The sequence below is a fragment of the Panthera onca genome, chromosome A1 (genome assembly GCF_046562875.1).
Source record: "Panthera onca isolate mPanOnc1 chromosome A1, mPanOnc1 haplotype 2, whole genome shotgun sequence".
In the NCBI taxonomy this organism is placed as follows: domain Eukaryota; kingdom Metazoa; phylum Chordata; class Mammalia; order Carnivora; family Felidae; genus Panthera; species Panthera onca.
The window spans coordinates 34,876,958-34,888,127 of record NC_138339.1 but is presented as its reverse complement, the minus strand read 5'-3'; the positions used below and the strand labels follow the sequence as shown (position 1 = coordinate 34,888,127).

General features: G+C 44.0%; 1 protein-coding gene across 4 annotated transcripts in view; it reads right to left on the bottom strand.

Moving 5' to 3' along the window:
- Positions 1-2,315: 2,315 nt before the first annotated feature.
- LOC144616099 (uncharacterized) overlaps positions 2,316-11,170 on the bottom strand; it is a 10,224-nt gene continuing 1,369 nt past the window's right edge. The window contains exons 2-6 of one of the 4 annotated variants that reach the window (XR_014137950.1): positions 10,970-11,061; positions 9,105-9,163; positions 8,582-8,743; positions 6,529-6,765; positions 5,715-5,891 (exon numbers count right to left, since the gene is read on the bottom strand). Coding sequence is in view for 2 of the 4 variants with exons in the window: in XM_078445390.2 (XP_078301516.2) it covers positions 5,721-5,891; positions 8,614-8,743; positions 9,105-9,163; positions 10,970-11,061 (452 nt within the window). In the remaining 2 variants the exon portion in view is untranslated. Of the gene's footprint in view, positions 3,130-5,714; positions 5,892-6,528; positions 6,766-8,581; positions 8,744-9,104; positions 9,164-10,969; positions 11,062-11,170 lie in introns of those variants that run through there. The other 3 variants (XR_014137951.1, XM_081796151.1, XM_078445390.2) reach the window with 3 other exon arrangements.

The following is an 11,170-nucleotide window of genomic DNA, read 5'->3' as shown; positions in this document are numbered from 1 at the left end:
CGCAGCTTTGACTACTGCCAGAGAGTTCTAGGCTGCCCTTCCTGATGGCCTGCCCTATGGATTTGCCTCCACAATCATGTAAGTCAATGCTTTGCAATACATTTCTTTTAATTTTTTTTTTTTTTGTCAACGTTTTTTATTTATTTTTGGGACAGAGAGAGAGAGACAGAGCATGAATGGGGGAGGGGCAGAGAGAGAGAGGGAGACACAGAATCGGAAACAGGCTCCAGGCTCCGAGCCATCAGCCCAGAGCCTGACGCGGGGCTCGAACTCACGGACCGCGAGATCGTGACCTGGCTGAAGTCGGACGCTTAACCGACTGCGCCACCCAGGCGCCCCGCAATACATTTCTTAATATATATATCTCCTATTGGTTGTTTCTCTGGCTGAACCCTGACTGACCGAATGAGTTGAAAGAGGGATGCTCGAGAGACAATTTACTGAGGATAACATCTTTGGACAGAGATTTTGACCTGCGTTCCCTGAAGTGGGGGCAGCCTGGACTGATGGCAACCTCAGAGGCTGAGTGGTGGGCTTGCTCCTTTAGCAGAGGAGCCCCTGAACCCAGGACAGAAGCTTCCAGGTAAAGGTATGAATGAAAGATATACTGACATGTGCTTCCTAGTGAAAGCTTACTAAAATGATCATACATGGATTTTCCAGAAAGCCATAAATCCAGCGGCGCCTGGGTGGCTCAGTCAGTTAAGCTTCTGACTCTTGGTTTCAGCTCAGGTCATGATCTCAGTTTCATGAGTTTGAGCCCTGAGTCGAGCTCTGTGCTGACAGCATGGAGACTGCTTGGGATTCTTTCTCTCTGTCTCTCTGTCTCTCTCTCTGTCTCTCTCTCTCTCTCTCAGCCCCTCCCCCACTCATGCTGTCTCTGTCTCTCTCAAAAAGAAATAAACGTAAAAAAAAATAAATAAATGAAAAACAAAAAGCCATAAATCCATAAAGACAGGAAGCCTAGAAAAAGGGACAGCAGGGGGCGCCTGGGTGGCTCAGTCGGTTGGGCGTCCGACTTCGGCTCAGATCATGATCTCGCGGTTCGTGAGTTCAAGCCCCGCATTGGGCTTTGTGCTGACAGTTCGGAGCCTGGAGCCTGTTTCGGATTCTGTGTCTCCCTCTCTCTCTCTCTGACCCTCCCCCGTTCATGCTCTGTCTCTCTGTGTCTCAAAAATAAATAAACGTTAAAAAAAAAAATAAAAAAAAAAGAAAAAGGGACAACAGGAACAACATCTTGGCAGCAAGGGGATAAAGCTGTGGTAAAAATCCCAGCAGAGCCTGTGGTGGACCAGAGAAGGTCTTTCTCTGAAGGGCCAGGCTGATATTGCAAGTTACTGCATGGTGGAGAACAGGGGGCATGCTGTTTCTGCAGGCTGACTGCCTACAGGAAGGGAGAATTTATCCCTCGTGTCTTCTCCCAAAGCCTCTAGTTAAGTAAGTTACTCCTTCCTGCCAGGGGAAGGGAGAGAGAAAGTAGGTATGGAGAGGCCAGTAGAATTATACAGTCATGTCCTCCACATGCCACCCCCTTCCCCCCCAATAAGGTCTATGCCATTTTTTAAAAGTGTTTATTTTTGAGAGAGAGAGAGAGAGAGAGAGAGAGAGAGAGAATCCAAAGCAGACTGCACTGGCAGCAGAGAGCCCCACGCAGGGCTCAAACTCACGAACCATGAGATCATGACCTGAGCCAAAGTCAAGAGTTGGATGCTTAACCGACTGAGCCACTAGGTGCCCTAAGGTCTATGCCACTTTTATGTTTTTTCTGGGTTTCACAAGGACTGATTTTAAAAAGGCACAGGCACAGTTGGATTATAACACATATCAGTTAAAACCCCACATTCAGAATCTCCCAATAACAAAATAGAGAATGAAATAGCGTCAGAGGATTTTTCTTTAGCATAAAATTAAGTATAATAAATTCAGCAAAGTACAACCATAGATAGCTGGCCATTGTATTGGCCACCATTTCTGGCTGGTTTCAGTAGAAAAGGGATTCATTGCAGTGATGTTGGGCCTCATGGAGAGCTTCAGGGAAGGCTTAAAGGCAGGATTGGAAAATGGGCAGAAATGAAAGGAGGCTAGCCAGCCAGGAAGGGCCTGCCTCCCCTGCCGAACACACACCAGGGCTGCAGCTTGCATCACTGATCCCGAACACATTTTTGGCCTTTGCTCACCATCACCCCTCCCCAACCCCCGCTCCACCCCACGAAAATGGATGGTGCAGCCACTGTCAGAAAGAATGCTCTACTTGCTTTGCTTCTTTCCAACGCTAACTTCAGGTTCAAAGACCTAGGTGCATGCATCTGACAGGCTAAATCCAGGTCATGTACCCTCTCCCTGTTAGGTGATGTGACAAAGTCGGTATCTGCTGTTCTCACCTGATTGTGGGAGGGAGACCATTCATGGGGAATTTCCTAAATATAGGAATGAGGTCCACAGGCTCAGAGGTGAAGATAGAAAAATGACAAATGGACACTACGACACTTTTCGGCAGTGGTGCCTACAACCAAATATTCTTGTGTATTAAGGCAAATCATGCCTAACCCCACCATTTTGTATTCTATAGTGCTGTTATGATCACCAGAGAGATAAACACAAAGTGCAATTTATCAGGAATTAAAGTCCACAAAACAAAATGTTAGTACAACAATAAATCTTGGTTCCAAGGAGGAGAATCAAGGAAGAAAATAGCTAAGACAGGAAATATGGAAGTTCTCATGTGCACTATATCACACATTTTTGCTACTTTTTAAACTCGAAGCATTCGTCATGTGAGTACAGTGATTTAACATCCTCTTCTCAGTTCAGAAATGGAACCTCAGGCCAATATTTAAAAATGGCAACCAAACTTTTGTTTTATTTCTTCCTGTCTTTTTCTTAAGTATTCAGCTTTAGTAACAATGTTGATAAGTGTTCTGGGCAGATTGCCCCTTAATTATTCTTTATTTTAACACTCGCTACAATTCAGGACTCTCATTTTGAGAGTAAGGTTATGCTGGAATATAAACAGTTACTATTTTAAAACAACGTTTGCACGGTAGCACTTCCTTTCCTTGGCTGGAAGCCGTGAGATGGAACTCGCTGCACTCTTCCCACATCAACTCGTCAGTCCTAGACCGGACATACCTGCATGCGTCAAAGAGAGCTTCAAAAACATTTTTTAAAATACGTTTGCGAATTGGCATTCCTTATTCTTGATTACGCGTTTTATGTGCCAGCACGTTTCTCCAGGCAACCATACTTGAAACTGGCGTTCTGAATATATCATAATGAGCATGATAAACTTGACTGATGTGAGTGCACTTCTGGTTAAAGTTATGGTTCCCACACTGCTACTATCCTCTTTGCCTAAAATAAATTAGGATCCTTCTCCCCTCCCCCGCCCCACCTCCACCCTGCCCCATCTCCAAGTCTGGCTAATGCCTGTTAGTTCTTTAAATTCAGCTCAGTCATACTTGTCTTCTGTCTGTTCATCAGACAGGGGTCATTTATTTCTGTCTCAGAACCTTTGTACTTGTTCTTCTTGCAAGTTCCAGGGCCTCCTATGACTGGCTCCTTCTGATCATTCATTTCTCAGCTCGACTTTCACAAGAAATGACTGTTTTCCTAGCCCCCTCATGTATCACCATCCTCCTCCCAGCCAATCATATTTCATCCTATTATCCTGCTTCATTTTCTTAGTATTGTCTCTGGAAACATTGCAGCTTATTTATTAACTTATTTATCGATTTGCTTACATATTTCACTGGCTGCTCCCCATCTTTAACACTGTGACTTATAATTAGAAATGTATTTTTGGTCTGTGTCCCATTTCTGGCACAGAGCTACGAAAACCCTTGGAATATCCTAAGTGGTCAGAGCGATAAATGTGTCATTATTCATAACAAACCCCTTTCAACCACACTTGAATTTATGTTGATGAGGTGACTTTAGGAAAGCACCTAAAGATGCTGGCTGGTTTTCAGGGGAACCAACCCTGTGTTTAGAGGATTGGAACTTTCAGTCCCTCTATCCGCCCCCTGTCACCCACCCCCCGGGAGGGGAGAGGGGCTGGAGATTGAATTCAATCAACCATGCCTAAAACATGAAGCCTCCATAAAACCGCAAAAGGAGAGGGTTTGAAGAGCTTCTGGGTTGGTGAACGAGAACCTACCTAATGCTGGGAAGATGGCACACTCCAAACTCCATGGGGACAGGAGCTCTTGTACTTGAGACATTTATGGATCTTTCCCTACGTTGTCTTCATTTGGCTATTCGTTTATAGCCTTAAAATCCTTTGTAATAGGCCAATAATTACTACTGTCTAGTAAGTAAACTGGTTTACTGAGTGCTGTGAGTTGCTCTGGAAAATTAATTAAACCTAAAGGGGGTGCCATGGGAATCTCTGATTTATATAAGTGGTGGGTGAGGAGCACAGGTAGTAATCAGGACTTGTGACTGTGCCTGAAGTGGTTTGAGAGGGAGGCAGTCTTGTGAGACTGAGCCTTTAACCTGTAAGATTGGATGCTGTCTCCAGGTAGATAGTGTCAAAATTGAGTTAAATTGCAGGACATCCAACTGTTGTCAAAGAATTGCTTAATGCGTGTCAGAAGTGAAGTTGTGTTAGAGAAAATGGAGGAAACATATAGCAGTGTGTTTTTCTTTAGACCACCCCACTAGAAAGAAAGTTCTCTGGGCACAAGGACATTGTTTTGTTTCAAACTGTTAGCCTTGTGGGATGGGAATCTTGAGCAAGGAAGGTGCCTTTCTGAGAAAAATGCCAACACCAAGGAAATCATTCTCCACAGTTGTGGAGAGTGCTATAGTAGTAAAGACATCAACTGACCTCTTGGATCCAATTTTCCTAGAAAAAAAAACAAACCTCCTGGATTTTTCATTATACAAACACATTGATTAAGTTAGTTGATGTTGGTTTCTGTTCTTTGCAACCAAAAGAGTATTGACTAATACACCAGTGAATGGACTCTCCAAATTAAATCACCCAGTTAGGCAACCAGTTAGGGTTTGAAGGGTGTATAATTGCCATAAAATCCCACGTCTGGCAGGAAGAGTCCTGGGATTACTCAACCTTCAGGCAGCTCCCAGACACCCATATCCACACACAGGAAGGTGGCTGTTCAAGTAGAACTCCTCCAAACGGCAGATACAGTTCCTGCCTACGCTTTAGTCTTTTGCTCCGTATTCCTTATAAATAGAACCCAGAACTTCTTTTAGAGAAGGCTGAAGCTAATAATGATAATGGTATTCCCCCATAATGATTGATTTAGGAATGGGCATGTGATGCCATTCTGCCCAATGAAATACGTGAGAATCCAGAGAGGCTTTTGGAAAACTTGTCTTTGCTCTTCCAAAGGGATTTTGGGAAGGAAGCCCTTTCCCCTTCTTCCAGCCTTTGGGTATTGTTAGGCAAAGACATAAATCTTAGACCTGTTGCAACCATCTTGTGATGTGACTAAATAAGCCTGAAGACAAAAGCCAAACAAAGCCATGGGGGTAGCGGAGCGAAACCATGGCCGGATCTTCCCGCAACAATTACTCCCTGTGTGCTATGAGACCCTTTACATGCATCTGTGGGAAGCTCTGAGGTTCTCTTTCATACTCGTTTAGTGTCATGGTGTCATAGCACAGGAGCCGTCCTCTGTCTCCTTCGCAGGCAATTCCTCATGCGACCATTCCAACACATTTTCTTTAAAAAATCTACAGACCAAAAGTAGGCACTAATCTTTATATTTAATGTGCTCCCACTCTCCCCCCGGGGGATGTATGTAAAGTTCTTCCAATTCTTCCTCCATGCCCCAAAGTGCTCCTAAGGCTGCCGTGGGACAGGACTTCAGGCCCTGCAGCTCAGCAATCAGGCAGTCGAGGAGGGGAACGTCAGTATTCTCTTCCTGTCAATAACCAAAAGTTTAATTTAACCTGGGAGCAATGGAGAAAGAACCACCCTTCCTCCAAAGGGCAAGAAGAAATTGCCCTCTCCCTAGTATCCCAAACTTCTCTCTGGACTTATGTCTCTTGACCTCCCCCTCTCCCTACCCTCACCACCCTCTTTTCTTTTATGTTGTGGAGGTATAGTAGGTGGTGGTTGATTGCAGAAAGGTTTTTCTTTCACCAATTCAAAATCCCTTTGTAGGAATGAAACTGGCTCCAGTGTTGCTCTTTATAGACTGTAAGGTATTTAGTGCGTCTTTATTTCTCAGCTTTGGGCCCCAGTGCTCAGTGCCGGCCTGGGTGCTCCAAATCTAGGGTGACTCACATTGAGTAACTCAGGCTATCTGTGAGCTGGACACTATCTTAACATATTCCTTCCATACACTACTGTGAGGGACAGTGAGGGCAGTATGTGTTTTCAGGAGGTGGAGTCTTCGGTGAGGTACCCCCTAAGGACCCGGAAACTGGGTCATCCACTGAAGAATAACCTTTAAGAAGTTGACACATACTGAAGCAGAGATAGAAAACATCACTTCAAAGAAACCAAATGTTACTCAGGCAGTAAGACTAGACTTTAACCTGATTGATTGTACTGACTTGTTTAGGGAACAGAATGGGAAGTAGAGATGGTCAGTCATGGCTTCATAAAAAAGAAGTCACAGATACAAACGCAAACCGTGCCCAATTAAGAATGGGTCACAGAAGAGATTAGGAGTGGATTGTGTATCCAGTGTTCTTGAGCCATTGGCAAAGCCAGTCTTCAAGTGGCATGGGCGAAGTTCATTGGTAGTTTCGTGGCCTTGGCATATCTTCATTCCTATTTGGAAGACTGTCCTATTGAAAAATGGATGCGCCATGTCACCGTAACCTGATGAGAAGAGGAGCTTGAAAGAGCTGTGTTTCTAATTTTCTTCCCAATTCCATGTGTACAATCAATGTCCGAGGATGACACGACCTCCCGTGTTGGTTAACCTAGAGGGTGAGTCATGCGGACTTCGAGGGCTGGGGTCCCTTTTGTACTATCGGTAGTGAACTGGCATTCTGATTTATGCATCATAAACATGGTCAATGTAGTGCACCCCTCAGAGACGGACTTGTTCTTAGCAGGCTGATAGAGGACGTCTGCTGAGCCCAGGAGCCAGGCACCAAAAGAGTCCCCAGGGTACTCGGTGCTGTCCTCTGAAGCCTCTTGGGAGAAGTTACCTACATTGCCTTCCTCGACATCTACCACCCCACCCCAGTCTACCCTCTTTGAACACAACTGTGTTTCTGTATACACAATAGTAGAAGGAACATGGGTTTTGACATCACAAGACCTGGATTTGAATTCCATTTTTGCTACTTTTTAATTAACTTGAAACAAGTTACCTAACTTCTCTGCACCTCACTCTCCTCGTTTGTAAATTGGGTTTTACACGGTGGTGAATTAGAGGGATAGTGTACACAATACACATATTATAATCTCTGAAAAACACTATACACTCAATAAACCCTTACTACAAATGACAAGTGAGAAGTAGATTAACCTCAAGATCACACTGTAGGAAGAACATTCCATTGAACTCACTCCCTTGCCTCCCAAATTATATGGAAAAAATATCATACTCTTGCTCTCTTAACACTCCTTTTACCTGAAAAACCCAGCACGAGGGAAATTTTACTGGAACTCGCCACCACTTGGACTTAGGCTATCACTCTTGATTGAAGTTGCAGTTCCCACGTTATACAGTTGATGGTTCCCTTTCCCTGAAATGATGCCCCCTCCCTGGTCCACGACCCAGATATCTCCGGTCACTCCTCCAAAACTCAGCTCAGACACATGGGCCTTTTGTTTTCTATTCTTCAACCGGGCAAGCCTTTGCCCTTCCTGGCCCTTTCACTCGGCATCCCTCTGACTCCAGAGCTAGAGAGGTTCTTCCTCTCCACCTCATGGACCTGTCCACCCAACAGGCATTTTCTTGTCTCATTACTCCACTGCATTCTTTTCTTCACGGTATGATCACTGCCTGAAGAGACATCAACTTATTCTTTTTCCTACATAATGTTTGGTTTTCCTCCACTAAGCTTGACTGGATCAGAAACTGTGTCTGTCTTGTGTGCCACAATGAACCCTTGAGCCTAGAACAGTGCCTGGCACACTGTAGTGTTCAATAAAGATCTCTGAATGTGATAAATGGACAAACACCACTTGCTCTGGAAAGCCTTGCTTTGCCACCAGGATGAGTTAGGTCCTCCTCCTCTGAACCTCCAGTGTCCTTTGGGCATGCTTCTTTGTATAACGCTTGAACTATGTTGTGATTATTAATTGTGTTATTGAAGAAATACCTGTCATGCGTCCTCACACAGTAGTAACCCTTTCAGGGGTAAGGTGGGAAAGAGGAAAGGCAAGAGATAAAACCCTAGAGAGGAGTTGTGTTGGAAACACCACCTGTTTGTGGGGGTAAAAGTGCTAAGTCAGTAGGGTTTTCAATCAAGTTCCCATTAAGAAATTTTGGGAAGGGGGTAGGCGATGGTTCTGGAGAGAGGAGACTATATCCCTGGGCACCACAAGCCTACTTTGGAGTGCAGCAGTGGAGGTGAACTAGTGTCATTGTGCTGTCAGGTAGGGACAGGTCCCGAGTTGTGTGGAAGCAGTACAGAAACTCCTCACGTCGCGCAGAGCACAGAAGAGCTGAAACTGACCATGTTGAGGGGCTGTGCTGCAAAAGGGGCCGAGGGAGCCTCTAGCAGAGGTCTGCTGTAGGACTGCTGGTAGGGCATCCAATGAAAGCCGTGATGAGCCTTAGGACTATGCAGAGGTGAGCCCGGGTTCCTGTGAGCACAGGGAGGCCAGTATGAGGACCCATGAGCATGGCTGAGCGCCCTACCCTCCTCTGATGTGACAACAACCCAGTGAGCAAATCCAGGTGCCATCTTGCCCAGTAGAGGGACTTGTGGAGAAATAGCCCTGAGAAGGAATTAAACTTTCAATCTATGGAATATTGAGGCAAAATAGAGCTGTTAAACCTGAAGAGACGGAATTGCAAATTTGAAAATTCCTCCTACCCCACCCTCTCCTACTCTTTACCTAATGAAATAAAGGCTGGAAACCCAGCCTTTTGCCATTTTTACTTTTCTCCATTCTTTAGACTATGAACTCTTTGAGGAAAGAGTGTTTGGTTGTGTCTTCCTACCGTCTAGCACAAGTGGGAGCCCAGACAAAGTTTTCCATTTTCCAGCAGTTACACGAAAACTAAAAAGAAACAGGTGAAATTAATTTTAATAACATATATTATTTAACCCCACATAATCAAAGTATTATTGTAACATGTACCAATATGAAAATAATTAAGGTGATATTTCCTTTTTTTGTACTAAGTCTTTAAAATCGGGGATGTATTTTACACTTCTCTCACTTTGTGCCAGCCACTTTTCAAGTACTCAAGAGCCACATACAGCTAATCCTTGTTTTATTGGACAGCATAGGCCGGGCACAATCCCTGCTGCAGAGCAAGTAAAAAAGTAAGTGTTTGTCCAATGGGTGAATTTATAATACTAAATGCTATCATAACATCTTCCTGCCTCTAATAAAATTTTTGTTCCTTTCAAAGCAGGGCAGAACAATAAACTATATTTTGCCTTTGATGTGTAGCATCTATAGTGCTTGACCAACATGACTTAGCGTTCAACTTAGAAACTATAAGGAAACATAGATCTTAATGTCTTAAAAATGCACATTCAAGTATGACGTTGACTTGACTATGCTTGTATAAAATCGTAACTCAAAAAAAACTTGCAGCCCCTTCCGAGATAAATATATGTATATTTTGTCCTCAACTGCATGGGCCAGAGCTAATATTTGTGTAGCTTGGTATTATCTATTATGTTTCACAGAATCTCTGAGGCTTGTTCTTAAAAATTCAATCAAGATGCTCTGTATCTAATTATTAACCCATTTCATGGTTTATTGCTTAGCTTCCCAGTTATCAATAACTGTGCTCATTTTGCTTAACTGAAGATTAATTCGATCAAAAAGACAATCTGTGCCTTGTGGGAATTTCCTGTTGTGCAAGATGATCATTCTCACGACTATCTGGCTAATCATTTCCTACTGTGAACTCCCGGAGTTGGAACTATTTGCTCTCCCTTTCTAAGAATAAAGCTATATCTTCTTTCTTCTGGTTGTTTTTACTGCTTTTCAATGCATTCTATGCCAAGAATGTTTAATTCCCCCCCCCCCCCCCCCAAATTGCTGTTGATCACAACTAGGCAATTTTTGTCTCTCTTTAACATCTACTTTTTGAGTGTATGAATTGGGCAATACTATGGAGTGACAGCCATTGAGTGGCCTGTTCTCCCCAAGTAATTGATGCCACCAGTTCACAGTGGTTCCATTGCCAGCATATTTTGCCACTTCGCTGTTGAGAATGTCTCTCACTAGGTTAATATCTATAGCGGATAATAAATTTCATATAACAGTACTTGTGCGATGCACAGAATCATCAATGACCACTTGTTAGCAGCATTCCTGGGTCTCAACGAAACAGAGGGGGAGGAATAGGAACAACTCTCAGGGTCCCCCACCCAAGCAAAGTTTACGGATTCTCAGTCTGAGGAGGAGATGGGGCAGAGTCTAATTTAAGGCCATAATTATCCTCCTTTGGATTCTCCCAAATGGTGTTCCCGGCGATTTCCTCCAGCTTGCTCCTCTCTTGCTCCTTTCTTTCCTGGGGAAGTTAGGTAGTTTGTATCCCATAGATTCGCTAAACCTGCAATTATGGGGCCCTTCCTTCTTTCAACAACCTTTTATTTGGCATCTACCACATATCAAGCTCAGAAGGTACAGTGGGGTCAGATGGAGCTCCTTTCCTCAGAGTGCGTGGGCTACCAAAACTCCTACAAGCGTGATCAACTTCCCTGCTCAGGCCAGGAAGTCACTGGCGTCCTCACTGGTGTCTAACCCCAAACTTTTTTCCAGTTTCCTTAGGAAGAATTGTACCAATACCAGTCTCTTAAAATTAAGTCAAGGTAGTTTTGAATAGAGGTATTAGGTACTTACAAATCGGGTGTTTAGAATATTTACACATTTACAAATTCTGAGTGATATCCTGTTCCAACTTGTAACGTAGGCGTGCTTGGCTTCTCTGGAAACTAGAAAACGTTAAGATTGAATTCAGAATAAGTATTTCAGAAATCTTACAGGTGAAACCCAGATCTGTTGCTAGGCAACCTGACAGAGTCCCAAGTGGGGACCAACTTG